The sequence below is a fragment of the Geotrypetes seraphini genome, chromosome 4 (genome assembly GCF_902459505.1).
Source record: "Geotrypetes seraphini chromosome 4, aGeoSer1.1, whole genome shotgun sequence".
NCBI classification, from domain to species: Eukaryota; Metazoa; Chordata; class Amphibia; order Gymnophiona; family Dermophiidae; genus Geotrypetes; species Geotrypetes seraphini.
Genome location: NC_047087.1, coordinates 96,283,923 through 96,307,565, shown reverse-complemented (window position 1 = coordinate 96,307,565; position 23,643 = coordinate 96,283,923). Strand labels below are relative to the sequence as shown.

The 23,643-nt window shown below is 44.2% G+C and overlaps 1 protein-coding gene across 3 annotated transcripts in view; it reads left to right on the top strand.

The window, feature by feature from the left end:
- Window positions 1–23,643, top strand: part of TFG (trafficking from ER to golgi regulator) — a 42,493-nt gene continuing 18,850 nt past the window's right edge. The window contains exons 1-5 of one of the 3 annotated variants that reach the window (XM_033941916.1): window positions 1–240; window positions 10,004–10,210; window positions 13,405–13,488; window positions 18,284–18,430; window positions 18,623–18,790. In XM_033941916.1, the coding sequence (XP_033797807.1) occupies window positions 10,027–10,210; window positions 13,405–13,488; window positions 18,284–18,430; window positions 18,623–18,790 (583 nt within the window). In that variant the 5' untranslated portion in view covers window positions 1–240; window positions 10,004–10,026. Of the gene's footprint in view, window positions 241–523; window positions 660–10,003; window positions 10,211–13,404; window positions 13,489–18,283; window positions 18,431–18,622; window positions 18,791–23,643 lie in introns of those variants that run through there. The other 2 variants (XM_033941913.1, XM_033941914.1) reach the window with 2 other exon arrangements.

Below are 23,643 nucleotides of genomic sequence, written 5' to 3'. Positions count from 1 at the left end.
AGGGGCCATTTTATAGGCCGTCTGTACCCACAGGACGTCGCAACAAGATCATGTCATTTCCGGGGTGAGGCGTACTGCCCGTGCTCAATCCTGCTTGCCACGTACGGATTTCGGGAGCGTGAATGACGGCACCGGTGCGCGATTGGTTGGAACGCGCGCGGACGAGAGGTGGCGAGAGACAGACGCCGGCTGAGATTGGGACCGAGGCAAAGCGGTGGAACGGACAGAGCAGGGGCTGAGGTGAGACGGCGGGGTGGGGCTGAGGCTGAGGAGAGAACATGGCGAGGGCCTGGGTCAGTGGGACGTGGCCGTAGTCGTCGAAGACTCCTTCGGACTAAGATTTGTCCGGGGCCCCACTACTGTTGGGTCAGAGAAAGAGGCGGTGCTTCAAATTGAATGTCAGGTGGAGTTGGTTCCCGGTTAATTTCTAAGACACAGGCTGGGCCTGTTCCGAGGGGTATGGCTTGCTTTTCGTCCTGCCTCTTTCCCTCTTCGCCAGGTAGTCTGAAGGTCTGGGCCGTGGCTCCTCACACCGCACTGCTCTTTTTCTCTCATTTTTGCCGGTCTGCGGCACAGGAGTGTGTTGCCTGGCTCAGGGAGTGGCTGGGATTGTTGTCAGTGTGTCTTAACTTAAAACACGAAAGAACTACTTCACAAAGGTGTGCTAACGATTAGGGCGTACTAAATGCTAAGAAGCCCATTTGATTCCTAGTGCACCTTCGTAAAAGGAGCCCTAAGAATGTTGATATTTCTTTATATAAACGCAACCCTTTGTCCACATGACGAACCACATCGATTTTGTCACTGAATATATGTAGATTTCTGTTAAGTAAAGTACTTAATAGGCCAAGGACAGTGGCACTCCCTGTTGAAAAGGGGCGGCAGCGAAAGAAGGAGATACTGCTGTGACAAATAATCTCTGCCTTCCCCCCCATCCTGTTCTTTATTTTCTGATGCTGTGTGGGATAAAAAGCCCCAAGCAATGGCTCAAATGACCCATACTGTGCTACTGGTTTTCTCTTGGATTGGTGTCTCCAAATGGGTTTATTTTTTACCTGCACCTATGACAAACGTCACTCTTAAGTCAGGGTGTGTTGAGTTGGGAGTTAATTCTACTGTTTTCTCTTAATATTTGTTTTGTGTTTAAGAGTACAGCTTTCTTGAACTGGTTTTATTGATTATAGCTGCACCATCATCATCATAGGGTTAAACCTTTTAAGACTTCATTGCCTTTTTTTCTTTTTATGAAAATACCTTTTGAGGAAAGTTGATTTTTATAGATTACAATTTCTATTGGTATTTAGGTGTGAAATTAACAAACCCATAATTTAAATATTATATTTACATTACATAAATATTTATGGATCACTAATATGACCCAGAAGGAATTCAATGCAATTTACAATTTAGAAGAGCTTGGCCATGTCCAGGATTTACATTATTTCATTAGGGCTCATGACATAGATATCTTGGTTTGTTAGTGCTGCTTTTGTTGATATAAATGTTTAATAGTAATAGATATATAACTTATATATGAAAATCACATTAGTGTAATTATACTTATTATAGTACTTCATATAATTGTATAAACATATCCTTGACCTATTTGAAATTCTTAGAGGCCTTTTGTTAAGCTGCATTAAGAAATGGATTTACTGTGTTCTGTGAGTCTTTCTTGAGTACCAAACCCATTTTTAGTGTAGCTGTTAAAAAGAGCTATTTAGCACACAGCTGGAAAAACATAAATTTAATGTTAAACCCAACACCCCCCTCCCCAAGGAGCACTAGCTACCCCTTATTTAGGAGGCTTTGACTCCCTTGTGGATGTACCGACTAGTTAGCACAGCGGTAGTGTTAATATGCTAGTTGATTAGCCAGCTATGCCCATTCTTTGCTCCTGAGACATCCCTTCCAGATATGCACCTAGTGGAACTTTGAGGTTTTGGTTATATAATTGAGAGCAGACTCTTGGACCTTTTCACCAAAGTAATAGCCAACTAAATGAATGTGTGTGGTGTGTAAACAAAAGCACAATCCAAATGTGCAGTAAAGCACAATCGAAACAAACAGATTTTTCTACGGAGAGACTTTCTCGGCAATTATTTTAATGTTGAGACCTTTACAAATTAGGGACCCCTGATGAAGGCGTGTTAACCGAAACACGGACCGTGTCGGGTCCCCCAGTTTGTATAAAGGTGGTGACAGCTGCAATATATTTTGTTAAATAAACCCAGCCTGCATCTTGTACTTTTGTCTGTAGTTTCTTTTTTGTTTCTTTCGTTTGCTCCCATTTATTTATTTAGCTTTAGTATTTTATATACCTACCATAAGTATAGTATTTATGACCTTACATTTTTCCCTTATCTGTTCTGGTAGGCTCACACTCTTTATCTAATGTACCTGTAATGTTAATCATGTTGTATTTATTATCTGTAATGACTCAGGTCCCACTCTTATTTTGTCATTGTTGATGCTACACAGTCTTAAGTCCATTTGATTACTATTTTGTACTGATGGAGAGGAAACTTTTAATAAATCAGCCCCTGAGTTTCTAAATGATTTCAATAGTTGCTTCATATATGCATTTGATATACTGCATTTCCATGGTACAATCAAAGCAGTTTTACATATCTCATATATGCAGGTACTTCCTCTGTCCCTAGTGGACTCAGTGGGGGTTTTTTTCCTTTTGCTTTAGAGCAGTGAAGGATTAGATCAGTGTTTTTCAACCGCTGTTCCGCGGCACACTAGTGTGCCGCGAGATGTTGCCTGGTGTGCCGTACGGTGCAGACACTGATTAGGCCTCAGGCCGGGTCCCGCACGCGCTCCCATGAGACTCCCCCGGTCCCCGCTGCTGTTCAGTTTCGATCTTCTGCTCTGATGCAACCGGAAACAGGAAGTTGCAGCAGAGCAGAAGATTGAACACTGAGCAGCCGCGCGTGTGCGGCTCTTTGGGAAAGCGTGCATGTCGCCGAAAAACAAAACCTACAAACTAAGGTGAGGCGAAGGGAGAGAGCTGGCTAAACAGTAGGATCGATTGGGCAGGCGAGTGGTGGCTGCGGGGACCGTGCGATCGCTCGTGTTCCCGGCTCAAATTGGAAGGAGGGAGTGAAAGGGAAAAGGATTCTGGGCCAAGGGGATGAAGACGGAAAGAAAAACCCACAGCAGGAAAGAAAGGGAAGGACAGGCAGGTGAGCCAGATGCTAGAAGCAGGGGGGGGGGGGAAGAAAGAGGGAAAAAAGCTAGATGGGGTTGAAAAGAAGAGACACTGGTATGGAAGAGGAAGATAGGGGAAATCTGGACACAGGAAGGTAACAGAAAGAGGGGAAATTATGTGCATGGGGCATAGGGACAGAGACATAAAGGGGACATGCCATGGGGATGGTATATGGACACAGGGGGGGGCAATAACAGATACATAGGGGAGATATTAGAAATGGAGAAAATAGGAGCACAGAAGCGAGATGGTTTGTGGGGATGGGATAGGGACCGAGCTCGCAGGCTCCAGTGGCTTGCACAAATTACATTCTAACGTGCCATGAAAATAAGAGGGAGGAAGGTAGATAGATAAGCCACGTGAGAGGAGCTGAAGGGTAGTAGAAAGGAACAGATGGTAAAGGAGGGAGGGAAGGGTGGTGGTGGAAAGGAATAGGACAGACATTGAAGGAGGGTGGAGAGGAACAGACCCCAAAGGGAAATGTGGAAGACAGAGTGGGAAGAAGACAGATGCCAGACTATGGGGGAGCGGAGGGAAGAAGATGGGTGCTAGACCAATTGGGGGTGGGGGGTGAAGGGAGAGGCACAGTAACCGCAAATGGAAGACGTAGAGAGAAGACACACAGTGGATGGAAGGAATTGAATGAGAAGATGTGGAAAGCAGAAACCAGACAACAAAGGTAGAAAAAAAAATTATATTTATTTATTTATTTTTTGCTTTAGGATAAAATAGTATATTAGTTGTGTTGATAAAAATTTATAAACAAAGCCCTGCCAGCTGAACATCTCTTTCTCTAGTTCAGCAGCAGGAACTTTGATTTATAAGAAAGGAATAAGCTAAATATTACAGTACTAAGGCTTATATGGATGCAGCGGGGACGGTGACGGGGCGGTGAATGGGATGGCAGTGGCGGTGACGGGGCGGTGAAAGGGGTGACGGTGACGGGGTGGTGAAGGGAACGGCTGTTGACGAAGAGCTACGTGTGTGTCTTTCTTCAATTCCAGCCAGAATATCAGCTTTGTGTTCAGCCAAACAGGCCCAGGTTTCGCACTGAATAAAGTATTTTATAATTTTTCACTATTCTGTTTACTTAATATTTCATAATAAAGTAATTATAAAATACTTTCTTTGTGTTTATTTGATTCCTATTCAAGAGAATTACTTTATATATAGTCAATATAGGCACAGAGTTAAATTTTTTAACATTTTCTAATGGTGGTGTGCCTCGTGATTTTTTTCATGAAACAAGTGTGCCTTTGCCCAAAAAAGGTTGTAAAACACTGGATTAGATGACTTGCTAGGTCACAAGGAGCTGCAATGGAAATTGAACCCAAGTCATCTGTTTTTCAGCCCACTGCACTACCCATTGTGTTCTGCTGCCATTATCTTTGCTTTTCACCTCTGCTGGGGAATGGGTTTTCATTCATGCAAAATTAATGCTGGTTATATTCTCTGAAGAATTACATTACTTAAAACAATGTAGCTTCTTTGAATAACTGTTGGTCTGATTATATTTATTTTGCTTAGTAAATGTATTAACATTGCACCCATATAACAACAGAATTATGAAAATGGCTTTTCATAAAATGTCAAGACCAGGTGGTTTTCTTTTATTTTTGCAGTCCTTGATAAATTTGTCTGGGTGTTACAATACAATCTTCCTTTGCCAGTCTCTTACAGATGGTCTAAAATGTGATTGCTATAATCATACTGAATACAGCAAAATGTGACTCTATAACTCTGTACAGATTGAACTCCATTTGTTGCCAGTGGAATATTGCTTATAGTATTTAAAATTGCTTCTGTTAACATATACACAAGAATCCATACGTTAGCTGTTGATTCACACTTCCCGTAAATTGCAGATCTTGAACTCCTCCCCTTCTGCAGTGGATAACAGCTTCCTCCTCAGCTTTTCCTTCTGAAAGCAAACTCAGAAAGTGTGTTCTGATCTACTTTGCTTTTTTTTTTTGTTGTTGTTGTTTTTGGCTATTTTTTGTCATATGTTTGAATTTCTTTGTGGCTTAAAAGACAGCTTGAAGAGCTGGCTTTGAGTATCAAAGCTGCAGCAGCTGCCTCCTTCATGGGCCGGGCCTGCAATACCAGATTGCAGTCTATCTAGTCTCAGCAGATTACCCTTCAAGGGGCAGATTCTGTTTGGCAAAGGGCTGGATGACCTCATTGCCAGTGTGGTGAATCCCTCCCGGATTGTAGGAGATATTGATCTGCTGGGGTCAGCAGAGGCAATTTTCATGCCTCTAAGAGATCCTGTCCATTTCAAGATGGACCAGGTCAGCTATTTTGTCCTGCTACATTGCCTGCAATAGGCAGCCTTCCTTTGCACTTTAAGCACATTCGATGAGAGGGATTGCCTTTTACTGGGCTGAAGCCAGGACAGTTCCTTCAGATGAGATTTGCTGGGCGGCGACTTAGTCGTCCCTTCATGCTTTCACCAAGTTTTTTAGGGTAAATGTAGCAGCTCATAAGGACTCCTCCTTTGGAGCCTCAGTTTTGAAGGCAGTCTTATCTTTCCCACCCAGAGTTTCTGGGACAGCTTAGATACATCCCATGGTTCAGCATACCATCCCTATTGCACTGGAAAAAGAGATTAGATTCTTACCTTGATCTTTTCCTTAGGGATGGTATGCTGAACCCCTCGCCCATCATTGTTGATGTGCCTGCCTGGATCTCAGGTGGGGATTGGTGGTGTCTTAGGAAGGAGGGGAAATACTCTCTTTCCTTGTCATCAGCAGCAGATGAATCCAGACAAGTGGGATAACGTCCATCAACCAGCAGGGGGAGATAGAGAGAACTGAATTGACCTCGGGTATATCTTGGATGCACCTTCTGGACAATCAGCATTCTCTATCTCCAGCAGGTTGGATGGAGGTGTTCATTATCCCAGGACAAGCAGGCATGATATTCTCACATGTGGGTGACGTCATCTACGGAGCCCCAGCGCGGACAGCTTTTCAAGCAAACTTGATTGAAGTTTCAAGTTTGCTACACTGCACCACGCATGTGCATGCCTTCCTGCCCACTAGAGGGCGCATCCCCACCTCGTGGTCCTCAGTTCAGTTTTTTCCGCGGAGCCAGAAGCCCTGTGGAATTTGAGCTCTGATAGCATTGCCTTCTGTCACCGCTTCTGGGTGTTATCGCTCGGTCGCTGTGCTTTGGTTATTGTTTTCAATCGTTTTTCGATCGGTTTAAAAAAAAAATTTTGACTTTTTCCTTCCGTTCGGCTCCGGGGGCCCCCGTGAGCTGCGGCCGCGAGCCAGGCTTGGTTCCGGCCATTTTCGGTTTCATGTCCCATCCCTTGATGGGTTTTAAGAAGTGCACCCGGTGTGATCGGTTGCTTTCTATTACCGATCCTCACCGGTGGTGCTTGCTCTGTTTAGGGCCCGAGCATCCGACAGCTTCGTGTGACAGGTGCTCGACCTTCCAGGCCAGAGCGCTCCGCCGACGCCGTGCCAGGATGGCGGAGCTTTTCGCAGTCGACTCCGCGGCGGGGAAGGCCTCGACGTCGGCCTCGGCTTTGGTCCCGGCCTTGACCTTGGCCTCGGGATCCTCGACCTCGCCGCGTCCCTCGACTTCATCGAAGCCTGCTGCTCCGACCAAGCCTGCCTCGGGTAAGTCCCCACTTCCGCCCTCAGCTCCGGGATCGATGAAGAAGCCATCCTCGGGCTCCTCGACAGCGGGTGGGTCGTCCTCGGCCCAGACCAAGGTAGCAAAACCTAGTGCCCCGAGGGAATACTCGAGACCGAGGTCGCCCTCCAGGGAGCACCCCCCGGCCTCGGATTTACCGGCCATGATGGGGATCCCGGCTTTCCAAGACTTGCTCCGAGCCTTGATTACCTCGGAGCTGTCCGGAGCCATCGAACAGTTGCAGCAGGCTTCGGCCTCGACTGCACCGGTCTCGACGGTCCCGGCCTCGGCGGCCTCGGTCTCGGTACCCTCAACTTCGGGTGCCAGGACGGCCCCGACCTCGACCCCGATCTTGCCCTCGACTTCGACCTCGGGGACCCAACCCGAGAGGAGCGTTAGGCCTCGGGACAAGGTGCGCCGAGTGAGGAGAATATCGTCGTCCTCTTCCTCGAGGTCCTCCCGGGGCTCCTCACCCTCGGATCGGCCTCGGGCGAGGCGTCGTCTGAGGAAGCCAGTTGAGAATTATTCCTGTGGCTTGGGCCGCAGAGGTGGGTTCTTCTGGTAACCTTGGCCTCTGAGGAAAGTCTGCCTGTGGAAGAGGCCGCAGACGAGAGACCTTCTTGTGGCTTAGGCCTCTGAGGGAAAGTCTGCCTTTGGCCGAGGCCGTAGATGAATTCTATTACTGTTCCTTAGACCTCGGAGCTGATTTCTTCCAGTGGCTTTAGCCTTGGAGGAGGGATCTTCCTGTGGCTTAGACCACGTTTGAGTGCGATTCCTGGGGCTCAGGCCTCAGTGAAGAAATTTTCCTGGGGTTTACGCCTCAGATGAACAATGCTCCTGGGAATTGGTCCTCAGTTCAGCAATTTTCCTGTGGCCTCAGTTGAGTGATATTCCAGTGGCTCAGGCCTCTGGAAGGAAGATTCCTGGGTCTGTGGCCTTAGGGGAAGAAGGTTTCCTAAAGCTCAGGCTTCAGGGCAAGATATATTCCTGGGACATAGGCCTCAAATGAGAGACGCGCCTGTGACATGGACCTCAGTTGGGATCATTCTCCTGTGGCTCAGGCTTCACTTGAGGAATTTTCCAGTGGCTCAGGCCGTGGCAACAGGCCAATGCCTGTGGCGCAGGCCATGGCAACAGGCCAATGCCTGTGGTGCAGGCCTCAGTAGACAGAGATTCCTGGGGAGGGTTTTTTGTTTTGTTTTTACTCTTCTCCCATATAGGGAAGCGGAAGTTGCTTCAGCTGGCTTGCAGCCAGGTCGGGCAGCAGCGGGCGGTAGGAGGCCCTGTGGGCGATTGCTCAGGGCCCTTCCCTCCCGCCGTGGATCAGTGATCACTGTAGTTGCAGCTGACATCGCCGCTGCTGTCTGTATTTCTACTCTTGAATTAGTGACGCTGCTTCTTGCAGTACTGCCTTGCCACCGATAACCGGCCGACCCTAGTTGCTGCCACACGAGCAGTGGGTTGGCCTTGGCTGGTGTACCTTGTTTGGTCCCAGCTGGAGAGCAGTTAAGCTCTAGCTAGGCTGATTGATAGCAGGCTAGTTGATAGCTCTCAATATCGCTCCGGGTTATTCCTTCCGCTCCTTCTGGGTTCATTCATAGGGAGGACTGGGCTGGCGGTTGTATAAGTTACCTCAGTGTCTGAGGCTGTTACTGTTTCTCCTTCGGTCTCTGAGACAGGTTCTCGTCACTTCGTGACTCGGGTACAGAGTAGTGTCTGGTTACAAGGGGATGCTTTGCCTCTCCTTTGGCGTTATTCTGGACTGGGGTCAACAGTGTCCTGGTGTCCTGGGCCTTAGTACTTGAGAGGGCTTCAGTCATTTGGGGAATCTTCATTGATCACAAGTACGGGCGGGCTGCCCTGGAACCTTCTGAGGGAAATAGGTCTGTTTTATGATGAGGCTCATGAGGTTTGCCAAGGACAATTGCCAGACATGTTGGTTGCATTCCACGGGAGGTTATTTGAAGCCTGTTGATAGCATTAGCAGACTGCTTTGCACTCATACTATTCATGGAGGGACACTAGCTGGGGTTTCCCATAGCTTGGTACTCTTTGACAAGGATTGCTCCTGCTCACGTAGGCTAGAGGGGTTATCCTCTGCATGTTCATAGGATACATACTCTCTAGGCGTTGTATCTCCTTAGACATGTGCTGCAGGGCAGGTTTTCAGTTCACTTGTTTATTTCCCTCCCTACGTTTGGACTGCTTTTGTACATCCCACTTGTCTGGATTCATCTGCTGCTGATGACAAGGAATGTAAAATTATGTCCTTGCCTGATAATTTTCTTTCATTTAGTCACAGCAGATAAATCCAGAGCCCCACCCTGGTGCGGGGTTGGTTGCTCTAGGGAGCGGTCTGGGCTTGCCTTCAGGATAAAATTGCAGTCTTGAATATGAGGCATCAATGGTTCCTTTAGCGCATGTGACAGAAGTAGTTCCTTAGGTCCTATGTCTCGTGTGTTTAATGCGGTTGAGTGATTTATGTGATTTAATTCTATATGCTTTTCATCTGCTTTGAGAAGACTTATGCTGATTGGCCAGAAGGAGGTGCATCCAAGATATACCTGAGGCCAATTCAGTTCTCTCTATCTCCCCCTGCTGGTTGATGGACGTTATCCCACTTGTCTGGATAATTTTACATTTCTTGTAGGGGACATGCTGACAAGGGAAAATGGGGCTGGGCTTATGGCAGCAGTAGCAGAAGCAGAGAAGGAACACTAGTGGGAAGGGAGGATGATAGGAATGGTACTTCAGGGGGAACTTAAATATAACCTGAGACCCCCGAAACAATCTGGATATTGGACATCCAGATAATCAGCGTTTGGATAATCCGGCATTCTACTGTATTTCATTTATTTATCTCATGCCTTTTTTCATGGAGTCATAAGGTGTTAGGTTGTCAGCTCACAAGCCATCTGGATTTGAGCTAAATAACCCTTTTTATTGTTGCCAATTTTCAAATTAATATACTAGTTCAACTCCACTGACTTGCTTAAATGACAGAATAGCACACCATTTAAATACTCAGATAATAGGTATGCTTTATATAATGTACAATTTAATATAGAACACACTATATTTTTAGAATACAGGTGTGGATTTTTTTATTTATGTGACCTTTTTAATTTTTTTGTTTGACAGCTGTGTAGAACACAACGTTTACCATGAACGGACAGCTAGACTTGAGTGGGAAACTGATAATCAAAGCACAGCTTGGTGAGGATATTCGGAGAATTCCTATTCACAATGAGGACATCACTTATGATGAACTGGTGCTAATGATGCAGAGAGTATTCAGAGGGAAGCTTCAGAGCAGTGATGAAGTCATAATAAAGTATAAAGACGAAGGTAGGTTTTTTAAAAAAAATATGAAAATAATTGGAAGAATGCCATGGTGAGTATAGAAGAAATACTATGGGGTTAGGGTTGTCAACAGGTCATGATTTTGGGATATCCTTAATGAATATACATATAAGAGATTTGCATTCAGTGGTATTAGTAAGCGTGCAAATCTCTCATGTATATTCATTGAGGTTATTCTAAAGACTTGATCTGCTGGCTCATAGATTGGAAAGGAGCAGAAAGGTGAAGCACACCCACATATTTAAAAAAAAAAAAAAATTTTCTAGCTTAAAAAAAAAAAAAAAAAAAATTCAGGCTGTATTTCAATTAAAATTTTTTTTTGTGATTAATAGCAGGGCATAGCAGGAGTTCTTTACACGGGGTGAGGTGGGGAAGACACAAGAACTTTCCTCTCCCTCCTCCCCACATTAACTATCATACCTTTTGCTGGTGGGGATGCTGAAGCCTTGCCAGTTAAAGGAATCCATTGGAAAAGCTGCCTCCTTCCTCCTTGTGTTGCCTTAAGACCGAGGAAGTCAGTGGGATACCTCCAGCTGCCAATGCTGGCACTCCCTGATCATGCTTAGTTCATGCACAATTGATCATGCTTAGGAAATGCAAATGTCTGTGGCTGGAGGCATACCACTGACCTCTGCTCCTGAGGCAGTGTGAGGAGGAAAGGGGGTGACTCAGGCAGCAGACTTCTTTTGGCTTATGGGACTTCAGCGACTCTACACCACTTGCCATTGAACAGTTACTGCAGCTTTGGAGTGTGCTCAGTAGTGCTGCCCGATTCAGTAAAAAAAATTTTGATTTGACGTCAGAGAAGGTATGGGATCGCGGCAGAGAGAAGAGAGCTCCAAAGACATATGGCAGTTTGCAAAGATCGCTAGAGCCAGCGATCTTATGCAGGCTGCTGAAAGTAAGTAAATTGATGCTGGGAAGCCAGCAGGTAAGCCACACATCAGCGGGAGGCCAGCGGGTAAGCCACTTCCTCACTGACTCTCCCCACTCGCCCTCTAAAGCAGGAGCGGCAGGCCAGCAAGAGACAGCGCTGCCGCTCCAGCTTGGGGGGGGGAGGGTCAGTTAACGAATTGGAAGGCCAAATTTTTTTTTGTCGTGGTAAATCGATTCGAATCGATTCACTCAAAGTGAATCTGTGAATCGGGCAGTACTAGTGCTCAGGAATCCAGGGAGGCCCCCAATATCTTCCTTTCTCCTGCCTCCAAGTCTAACATTATCTCTCCCCACCATGGTCCAATTCTCTTAATTTCCCCCTGCAGCCAGAACTACTGAAAGGGTACCTCTGGCCTGCACCATGCCTTTCTCTCTGACCTCGGCTGCCCCCTTTAGATGTAACTTCCTGTTTTCAGAAGAAGGAGATGGGCTGAGTCAGAAGAAAAAGCTTAGTGCAGGATGCATGTAGCTTTTCAGTAGAGCTGCCGCTGGCTGCAGGGCCAAAGATTGGCTTGAAACGTAAGCTGAGTTGAGTATCCATTGTAGGGAAGGAGTGGCATTGAGTCATGGATGGTTCTGAGAGGGAAAGGAAGGATGCTGGACTGTGCAGGGGAAGGGAGGAGCGGAAGACAGAAAGTAGGCTGCACACGATTTAATTATTACTGTATTTTTCAGTCTATAAGACGCACCTGACCATAAGACGCACTTATGTATAGAGGAGGAAAAACCAAGAAGAAAAATTTGGTTCAGAATTTTTTTTTTTTCTTGGTTTTTCCTTCTCTACACGTAGGTGTGTCTGGTGCTGGGAAGCAAGCGGCCCGCAGCCCCCCTTGTACCTTTTTTTAACTGGTGGTGGTCCAGCACGGTCTCCTGCTGGACAGCTGCCTTTCTCGGTGCATAACGCAGGAGCGCAACTTTTGCGCTTCCTGCCTGGTCCCACGCCACTCTGATTGGCTGTAGTCAGTTCTCGCTGTTCTCTGAATGGAAAAATCTTAATAATTATCATAGTATGGAATTCTTATGTTTTCAGATAGATTCCATGGGACACCAGGCCGCAATGTGGTATAAATTAATATCTGGATTTATACATAAAAAAAAAAAAAATGGTCTTAGAGATATTTGGAGCATTGAGATTAAGCATCAAATTAATGCATCTCAATGGCCACGACTTTGGTCTTGGAGGATAAGATGTACAATGTCAGCATCTATGAGACAAACTTGGTTTTTTATATTACATAGAGCTCTATGGACCCCTACACGTTTACATAGAATTGATAGCTCTAAGTCTAATAGATGCTGGCATTGTCATCTAGAAGCAGGGACATTAGATCATCTTTTATTCTATTGTCCATTCATATTAACATTTTGGAAATCAATTTGGCCCCAAATAAATAGGATGTTAGAAAATCCAGTAGCCTTGACATATGATACAATTCTATTTGGTACTACAATGAGAGCCCATAGTCAAATCTCATCAAATAACAACAAACTTTTATTTATAATGACTGGAATAGCAGTACAGCAAATTACACATAATTGGAAAAATTGGGACAGATTGAACTATAATTTCTGGTGGAACTCAGTTTGCCATATATATAAGATGGAACATGCATTTGCAACACAAAAAGGATATATGAATAAGTTCAAGAAGATTTGGGGACCATTAACAGAATATTGCAATATTTGAATTTCATTTTCCCATGATAAGAAAATAGTATAAAGAAGGAGGGGGGGAGGGGTTAAGGGGAGGGAATTATTCTCTTTATCATACATTATAAATAAAATATTATAATAGATGATATTCTTACATGAAAATAACGTAATAAAGGGAGGGGGAAAAGGTTCATATTTAAATAATAATTGATAAAATCATTACAATATATATATTGTATAACTTTATAAGAAAAATAATTACAATTATATGATATATAAAACCATAAGAAAAATAAGACAAGAAATGTTATATATAAAATATATTATAAAAATATCAAGTGTATTGTTAAGATAATTGTATGAAAATTTATGACACTTGTTGTTAAATGGAAAAAAAATTCAATAAAAAAAACTTAAACAGTTCTCGCTGTTATCTATTGTTACCTACTTACTATATGTGCTTGTACAGTGTCCGCTCTTTTTAAAAGTGGATATGTCAATGTATTACAATAAAAGCTACAAAATATAAAATTGTCCTTTCTTCATTATAAGTTCTATTATATTAACATAGCATTTTTATTGGTTTTTAGATGGAGATCTTATAACTATTTTTGATAGCTCAGATCTTTCCTTTGCTATTCAGTGCAGTAGGATACTCAAATTGACGCTGTTTGGTGAGTATTGCTTCCATTTTTTTAAGTATTTTTGTGCATATACTTAATCAAATGATTCTGCATCCTCTGGTACGCCTCTTGGAGTAGTAACACTTACAATGGAATGTATCACTTACAATGGAATGTTAATAGGTAGTGCCAGTACTGCTAATTTGCAATTTTCTAAGCGTCAGCTCACCATTCTCAGAAATGGGTTATCCCTTCCTACCAACAGGTGGGTGTACAGAAAATACTGAAGTCTACCAATTACTTCACTGGATAAGCTGTGGTGTCCCTGGAAGATTTCAGTATTTTTCTGTACCTTCAGCAGCCAGTAAGTAGGTTGCTGTTTGTTCCTTAGCCCATCTCTTTGCTTTGCTGATCATAACCACATGTTCTAATAGACATATTATTCCTGAACCTTTGGGTACTCTATTCCCACGAGAATTCTTTTAGAGAGCCTCATTAGCATTATTTTGCTCTGCCACCCATCTCTCTGGGCTGTACTACAGTTCCCCCAGTTGTTTCTCTACAAGCGAGATGGTAGGAGCCTGTCTTTTCTGCTCATGTTTATTTTTCTATTAAATTTGGTTTTTGCTTACCGTTTGTGAAGCTTTTCGGTGCTGCAGAAGATCCCAATCTGGGGACATCTCTGCTGTAGGAGAGTGCAGACTCTAAGGTCAGAGGTCTGCATCAAAGGGTAGACTGCCTTACAGTGCACCCACTTGGTCAGCCTGCACTTAGTCTGGGAGCTCAGGGATCATTCCCTTAGGAATGAGGTTCGCCTCAGGTTCTGTACAGGGTGAGCGGCTCCTGGGTGGCTTTTCAAGTATTGGGGCTGACTGCTTTCCTCCCCCACTGACTGTTCACATGGGGTTCTAGCGGGGTTGAGGACTCCGGCCGATCGCTGCACCCAAGGAGGCAGTCTGAAGAGAAGAACAGTCTGAATTCCAGGCTTGTCTGAGGCAGAAGTTCTCCCTGTAAGCTGTCTGCACTGGTGCTACTGGGAGGGTAGGGGTTTCGGGGCTCAGGATTGCCACCACTTCTACAACATTCTTTGGCTCTTGAGGGAAGGAAGAAGGGAGATTTGCAGCTCAGGACAGCTGCTGCACTGGTGCTGCGGGTCGGGAGGGAGGTGGGGTTTGCGGCTCAGGACTGCTGCTGTTGGTGCTTCGGAAGATTCTTCCCCTTTGGTGATTTTTTTTTTTTTTTTGCTGGTTGTGTGAGATTGCCAGTTAACCAAGTACCAGTTACCTGAGATTCTGCTCTATCTTCTTGTCTGATTATTTTGTTTTTCCATTTGGGTTGGTTCTGGTCTATCCTTAGCACTTGTTTTTGTTTGTCCTTTGCAGTATTTCCATTTTTTTGTTCCTTTATGCCTACCTTCTTCTTCCCTTCATCTCTTTGACACTGACCGTTTCAGCTTTTTTCTTCATTTCTCTTATTTCCCTTTTAGCTAGATTTTGTTCTTTTTTTTCCCCTCCAGCCTTGTGTCAGAGAAAGTCGAAGTGTCATGGGATAGATGGCAAAGTTCAGTTATGGATTAGGAATTAGTTATCGGCTAGAAAACAGAGGGTGGGGTTAAATGGTTATTTTTTCAATGGAGAAGAGTAAACAGTGGTGTGCCGCAGGGGTCTGTACTGGGACCGGTGATATTTAACTTATTTATAAGTGATCTGGAATGAGTGAGGTGATTAAATTTGCAGATAACACTAAACTGTTCAAAGTTGTTAAAACACGTGTGGATTGTGAAAAATTGCAGGCGGACCTTAGGACATTGGAAGACTGGAAGTTCAAATGACAGATGAAATTTAATGTGGACAAATGCAAAGTGATGCACATTGGGAAGAATAACCTGAATCACAGTTACCGGATGATAGGGTCCACTTTGGGGATTAGCGCCCAAGAAAAGGATCCTGGGTATCATCATAGACAATATGATGAAGCCTTCCTCCCAATGTATGGCGACAGCCAAGAAAGCAACAGGATGGTTAAAAAGGATGGTTAACAAAACTAAGAATATTTTAATGCCCCTGTATTGCTCCATGGTGCGACCTCATCTGGAGTATTGCATTCAATTCTGGTCTCCTTATCTCAAGAAAGATATAGTGGTGTTAGAAAAGGTTCAAAGAAGAGCGGCCAAGATGATAAAGGGAATGGAGCTCCTCTCATATGAGGAAAGCCTAAAACGGTTAGGGCTCTTCAGTTTGGAAAAGAGACGACTGAAGGGAGATTTGATTGAAGTCTACAAAATCCTGAGTGGAGTAGAACGGGTATAAGTGGATCAATTTTTCACTCTGTCAAAAATTACAAAGACTAGGGGGACACTCAATGAAGTTACAGGGAAAAACTTTTAAAATCAATAGGAGGAATTTTTTTTTCACTCAGAGAATAGTTAAGATCTGGAATACATTGCCAGAGGTTGTGGTAAGAATGGATAGCTGGTTTTAAGAAAGGTATGGACAAGTTCCTGGAGGAAAAGTCCATAGTCTGTTATTGAGAAAGACAAGGGGGGAAGCCACTGCTTACCTTGGATCGGTAGCATAAAATATTGCTACTCCTTGGGTTTTGGCCAGGTACTAGTGACCTGGATTGGCCACTGTGAGAACAGGCTACTGGGCTTGATGGACCATTGGTCTCGCCCAGTAAGGCTATTCTTATGTTCACTATATGGACGGTATTCAAAACTATTTTACTGGCTGGAAATATTATTTGCCCTTGTGACCAATTGAAGGAGATTTTTCTTATTTGGTCATGTTTCTAATATGCTTTTATCTGTCATTTAACCATTCAAAACTAGAAATTATTTTTTCCAGACTTGTCTAGAGGTGGTGGAGATTGCCCAGTAAACAGTCTTAGACCACAGGTCCAGTGGGAAAGGGAGAAGCCCTATTTTGTGTGACATTTTTAACTGATGCGACTCTATCTGGGTTCTAGACTTTGTTTCATTGAGAGCCATTGCTGTGATGTAGAGTTAATGTTTAAAGAGGTGATATAAAAATCTTGCAGGATCTCATTCAGTATTGGATTTCTTCCTTTTGGTACCTCTTTCAGTAGCATGCACATTTTGATCTGCTTTGTGGTTGTGCATCAGATAAAGGGTTGTGTCGCTGCAATTTGCAGCCAAGAATGATGAGCAGGCATGGTGAGAATCAACTTTATTAGCTGTAATATACTAATTGAAGCTCACTATTTCCACCATCTTTTCTTAATCTGTTTACTTTGTTACATGTTCTGGTTGACAGTAGTTACAGAATAATTGTTGAACAAACCTTATCTCCTTAGATTCTTATTGTCATATTTTGGCCAACTAATAGAGAAATAGATTTGGTGTATTTAGGCAGTTTGGTCTGGAAAATGGGATAGGGGAGATAAGGAATGCTAAACTACCCATACCCTAGAAACAGCTGCATAAGAACATAATAGCCTTACTGGGTCAGAACAATGGTTCCCGTCTTCACAATGGCCAGTCCAGATCACAAGTACCTAAAACCCCAAATAGTAGCAATGTTTCATGCCACCAATCCAGGGCAAGCAGTTGCTTCTCCCATATCTGTCTCAATAGCAGACTATGGACTTTTCCTCCAGGACCTTGTCCAAACATTTTTTAAAACTAGCTACGATAACTGCTTTTACCACATCCTCTTAGCAATGTGTTACAGAGCTTAACTATTCTCCGAGTGAAAAAATATTTACTCCTATTGGTTTTAAAAGTATCTCCCTGTAACTTTGTGTTCCCTAGCTTAAATCAATCCACTTGTACCCATTCTACACCATTCAGGATTTTGTGGACTTCAATCGTATTTCCCTCATCCATCTCTTGTTGGTACTAAGAAGGAAATCCAACTGAATTGCAGTAGACGTCAAGCAACAGAAAACCAAAGAAAAGTACTGCTGTACTTGATGCCAAGTCTTTATTTTTATTAATAAACGTTGATTTTTCAATGTGGTCCACCTAGGTGATAAGGGTACAAGGACCCGACACGGTCCATGTTTCGATTAACACATCTTCCTCAGGGGTCCAGGATGGTTCCAAATGGGCCATAATAACATGCAAAAGATCCGAAACTCATGGTAAAGCGGAGTTGCCTCGGGGAAATGCATATCGGTGAATAGCTGATAGACATTTCTGTGTGGCAACTCAGCTTTACCACGAGTTTCGGATCTTTTGCATATTGTTATGGCCCATTTTGGAACCATCCTGGACCCTTGAGGAAGATGTGTTAATCGAAACACAGAACGTGTTGGGTCCTTGTTCCCTTATCACCAAGGTGGACCACATTGAAAAAACAACATTTATTAATAGAAATAAAGACTTGGCATAAAGTACATCATCTCTGCAGTATTTTTCTTTGTTTTTCTGTTGTTGGTATTACACATTTCTCCCAGTTTGTGTGATCTGGTTCGAACTAGGGTGTATACAGTACAAATCATATCCCTATTACATATTTCAGCCAAGTGTTTCACATAGTGAATCTGAGTCACTTTGTAATGTAAATTTGCAGTTAAGATAAATTGTTTTATGCCTGTCTGATATAATACTGCTGCTAGAGATTGAATTCTGGTGTTATCCTTAAGCAAGTTATTTTTGTTACTCATGTTCTTTCTTCTACACCAAGATTGTGTCAACACAGAACATTTGACTATTAGACCATGTAATAAGAAAAATCACACCCTTACTTTTCCTCTACAAATGTCTGTGAAGGGTCAGAGATGGCAGTTTTCTTCTAAGAAATGATTGCTTTATTCCAGTATGTACATGATGGATCCTGGCTTTGTTACTGGATTTGACTTTTCTATTTCTTCTCTTTGGCAGTTAATGGTCAGCCAAGACCCCTAGAATCTAGTCAGGTAAAGTACCTCCGTCGAGAGCTGACAGAACTTCGAAACAAGGTGAACCGGCTGCTGGATTGCTTTGAGCCACCCTCGGAGCCAGGGCTTACTATCAGCCTTCATGAGAATGGTGAGTTAAAGCAGGGTTGCTGTCTAGTGATATACAGAACAAAGTTTCAAAATATATTTTTATGTTCAGAGAAATGTCTTAATTTTTTGGAGAGGAGTTGGGAGGGATATAATTCTGCAAAGGTTCCAGGACTGTTTACATTCAGTGTATCTGTCACGTAGTTTGTTTATAGCTTGTAATTTTTGCATTCAGATACCTTGGAAGGCAGAGAAGAAAAACCCACCGGCCCTGATTCAACTGTTAAGCCTTCCAACCAAGTCATTGCAGCTAACATGTCTGCTTTTGACCCACTAAAAAATCCAGATGAAATCAACAAAAATGTCATGTCATCGTTTGGACTGTCAGAAGAGCAGGCATCAGGTAATGCTAAATATTTCATTTAATATAAAAAATGTGAAGACTTATTTAAAAAATAACATGTAGACAAACACGGTTTAATGGGACAGTTAGCATGGGTTCAAACAAGGGAGGACTTGCCTCAACAATTTGCTGTATTTCTTTGAAGATATGAATAAACATTTGGATAAAGGTGAACCGATTTGACATAGTGTATCTAGAATTTCAGAAAGCTTTTGACAAAGTTCCTCATGAGAGACTCCTGAGAAAATTAGAGAGTCATAGGAATAGGAGGCAATGTTCTGTTGTGGATTAGGGATTGGTTATTTGTTATAAATGGTCTGGAAATTGGAACGACAAGTGAGGTGATTAAATTCGCAGATGACACTAAACTGTTCAAAGCTGTTTAAACACATGTAGATTGTGAAAAACTGCCGGAAGACCTTAAGAAATTCAGATGGTAGATGAAATTTCATGTGGAAAAATATAAAGTGATGCACATTGGGAAGAATAATTCAAATCATAGTTAGATGACGTTAGGTGTCAGCACCCAAGAAAAATATGTAGGTGTCATCATAGACAGTACTTTGTAACCTTTGTCCAATGTATGGTGGCAGCTAAAAAAGCAAATAGGATACTATAAATTATTAAGAAAAAGAAAAGAAGAATTGTAAATAAGACCAAGAATATAATGATGCTTATCCCAGGACAAGCAGGCAGTATATTCTCACATGTGGGTGACGTCACCGATGGAGCCCTGGCACAGACACTTTAAAAGTGCATCGCCACTTTAAGACTTCAGAAAGTGTGACAGCCTGCACTGCGCATGCATAAGTGCCTTCTCTCCCGATGTAGGCGCGTGGTCCCTCAGTTCTTAGTTTTCCGCGGAGCTAAGAAGTTGCATTTCAATGTCTGTTGTTTGCTTTTGCCTTCCCACTCTCACGGTTTTTGACTTCTTTTTTTTTTATAATTAAAAGTAAAAAAAAGTCTCTTGCTGTCTGTGAGTTTTGGCCCAGTGGGGCCTGCCTGCATGTACACCTCAGCCATTGATTTTTATTTAGCTGAGGCGGTGTTCCAGTCCATGTCACGCCCGCTGACAGGATTCACAAAGTGCGGTCGCTGTGCTCGCACTATTTCGCTGAAGGACCCTCACAGCTGGTGCCTGCAGTGCTTTGGTCCTTTGCACCCTGTCCAGTCGTGCAAGCGCTGCTCTTCACTGCAGAAGAGGACTCTCAAGAATCGCATTTTGCAGCAGGAAAAGTTGTTCGGCATCGCCATGGAAGGAGAACCCGTGTCGATGTCGAAGGCCGCCACCAAAATCTTCTACACCGGTAGAGGCACTGACATCGACCCTGGTGTCGCAGTATACCATACCTCTGGGTATGCTGGCTAAGAAGCCTTCCCCCCTTCCGCATCAGGGACACAGGTCAAAAAGGCATTGAGCCAAATCATGCTGACCTTGCACAAGTCCCGAAAACACACTGTTCCATTATCGATGAGTGCCTCAACATCGGCATCATCCTCACTGGAGCGTGTCACAGCACTAGGGTACCGGCGACAAAGCTTTGCTTCGAGAGGAGCTCGATGATCAGTTCCACCTGTTGCTCCCAACACTAACTTCTCCTGTGCTGGTCCAGCCTGAGCGTGCCAAGGCCACCAGCACCATCGATACTCCATTGGTGTGTTATACTGAGACAGCTCATCACTCTACTTCCAGGTACTGCTCTCCTCGATGTCAATCATCGTCTTCCATGCATTCAGACCGAAGTCCTGTTAAGTCTAAGGTGTCTTGGAAGAAGAAGCACTCAAAACTTTGACACTGGAGTGACACCGGTCAGGCAAGGTGTCAGAAGCATTCTCAGACCCTGACGCCGGACTGGCACTGGTCGAAGACAAAATCTCCCTCTTTGCTTCTGGAGTCGGATTTACTTGATGAATCCGATAAAGATCCGTCTAGATTGTCCACTGAGGTTGAAGACTGTCCAGCATCTGGCTCTCCTGGACATTCCCCTACTCAAGAGGCATCTATTGCGGACAAACTGTCTTTCTCCAAATTTATCAGGATGATGGGAAAGGACTTGTCGATACCATTGGAGGCTCATTCTAAGTACAGCAAAGAGTACTTGAAGACTTTAGATTATGACAAGCCTCCCAAGTTGATGCTGAAGCTCCCCCTGCATGGTATTTTACAAACCCAGCATTATTTTCAGAGACTCCAACAGCAGTATGGCTTGCAGTGGCAGTGTGGTCCCTTAGATGGGTATTTATTTAGTGTTCCGGCCTCTCAAAGCTCCCTCTTGGTGTGGTATCAGATGGTTCGTTCCTCTGCTTCCCGGGGCCACTTGGATACTCAGTCTACGGGAATTGTGGAACCCGAGACCTCTCTGTGCATTATACCCCTGATACATTTCTGGAACTTTTTGGCACCTTGCATACTTTTGTGAAATCTGCAGCCTGGCAGGAGACCCAATTTAAAGTATTACATAGGGCCTACATTACTAAGGCAAGGGGTGCCTGTATGGGCTTATTGGGGGGGGGGGGGATGGACGCATTGTGCACCAAATGTAAAGGGGCTCCTGGGACGCTATTGCATTCCTTCCTGGAGTGTCCCAAACTCTCCTTATGGAATTTTTCCTTTGCTACTTCAATTAGTACTGCAGCGAGACATGGAGTGGGACTATAAAACCTTGCTTCTTGGTGATCAGACTTTGCTGGAAGCCCAAGGCCTTACTGTACCACAGTGTCGCTTTATTTATATGATTCTGTTGGTGGTTCGTAGAATGATCCTTCAACATTGGATTCAGGAAGGGCTTATTCCCTTGGAGAGCTGGATGAGTCAGATGTCTGAGGTGGCCCGTTTTGAGATTTGCTATTATAAGGACTCGTCCAACCTTGAGGTGCGGGCCTATCTGGCTTTGTAGAAGGTGTCCTGCAGTTACTACTAGTCTCCCGACAGGGGAGGGGAGGGGGTGGGGAGTATGAATAAGGAGTATGTTTGTGGTATGCTTGTTTGCTTGGTTTGAGTAGTATGGTGTGCCTGTTGCTTCTTGTACTGGGGATTATGACTTTGAAAATTATGGAGCTGACAGGGGAAGCGAGATGGCCCTGCGGATGGACTATCTTGGGAAGGCGGAATTTGAGCTTTAACCTGCTTTGTTGCTTAAGCCCACATTCGGTGCCTCTGCTGCTTTGGCTCCTTTTTCGGTGATTACCTAGTGGGTATTGTTGGGCTCCTCTTCCTATCAGCTTCGTTGTTTGCTACTGCATATGCTTTATGGTACAGTCTGTGTTGTTGATGACAGCTTCTGTAAGTTTGTATTATTCCCTCTGTATGTAAGCACATTGTGTCGTGCCTGTTTCTCTGGTTGCCTCTTTAATAAAAATGATATTAAAAAAAAAAGAATGGGCTTCTTTGCATTTAGCAAGTTGCTAATTGATAGCACAGCTTGGTAAAGAGAGTCCTAAGTATTATAAACACTACTTAATTGTGGTGAAAAAGAAAACTCTTAGAAGTTTACCTTGGGGGCAGCACCCTTTGGTAATGGGTTTTCACAGGTCTGAATTTTAGCTGCAAGTTAGACTGTCAGGGCCAGTTTGCATGTCCAGTCCTTTGGATAACCAGCGTCTAGCTTTCTCATGTCATGCTTGTAGTTGTAATACAGACGGCGCTCAGTGGACCCTGGTGATGGGTCTTATGTACTTATCTAGCTTTTGTGACACCTCCCTCAGTTTATAGTTTTCTTAGCCTTTATCCAAGTTGAATTCAGTGGATCAGCCGACTTCCCAGAAACTCCCAGCTTCTGGGGGTTAACCTTGCTTGCTGTATCCTGTCTCCAGGAACTGACTGTGTCACAAAAGCTTTTTTTCTTAAGCCACATTGTAAATATGCATTCTGACTCTGGAGTTCACTGCATAAGTTCCTTTTTGTCTCTGTTCTGTATCGCAGTTTGTCCAGCTTCCTGCATTGGTTTGCAGGTTCAGCTCGTGGCTATTTAGCACTGTCATATTCTTCCTCTGGAGTTGCATGGTGTTGCTCTCTAGCTCCTGCTTAGGTTGCCTGTTCCCCAGTCTTTCTTCATTGATTCTTTAGGAAGATTGACTGTGGCTTTTAGGTTCTGATGCCCTTTGGGGTGGGGGACTGAGTGCAGTATCCTCTTGTGGGGATTGTGGGCAATTCCATCTCTGAATGACAAGTGCTTGACTGCCCTTCTAGGGGTGGGACATCACTTTCTCTTTGGTTCTCTTGGGTAGCTTTATTATTGGATGTAGAGTGAGCTTTCATCTGGGGCTTGGTCATGGCTTCACCTCTGGAAGTTGGGCGCTCCTCCTCTGAGCCTCAGGAGGGAGGGATCTTAGGCGCCTGAGCCAATCAGGTCCTTAGGCCCCTCCAGGGTATAGTCTAGGATGCACCAGTAAAGGGAAGGCCCACCATTTTGATGAGGCGGGCCTGCCGGCGGGAGGGAATAAGCATCCCATCTACTGATCTCCAAAAAAAAAATAAAAGTATGGGGGGAAGGGATAGCCCACTAAATCACAAGGCTTGTGTATGTGGGGGGGGGGGCTGTCGGTGGGGGTGAAGCTTTGTTGTTAGTGGATACCGGAGGGAAAGGCCCACTGGACTACTAGGCTTGTGTGGTGGTAGGGGATGGGTGGGGCTGGGGAGCAGCCCACTAGACCAGTGGTTCTCAACCCTGTCCTGGAGGACCACTAGGCCAATCGGGTTTTCAGGCTAGCCCTAATGAATAAGCATGAGAGAGATTTGCATATAATGGAGTTGACAGGCATGCAAATCTGCTCCATGCAATGAAGCCAACGGCACAATGTGCAGCGTCCGCTAAGAGAGCGAATAGAATGCTAGGTATAATCAAGAAGGGTAT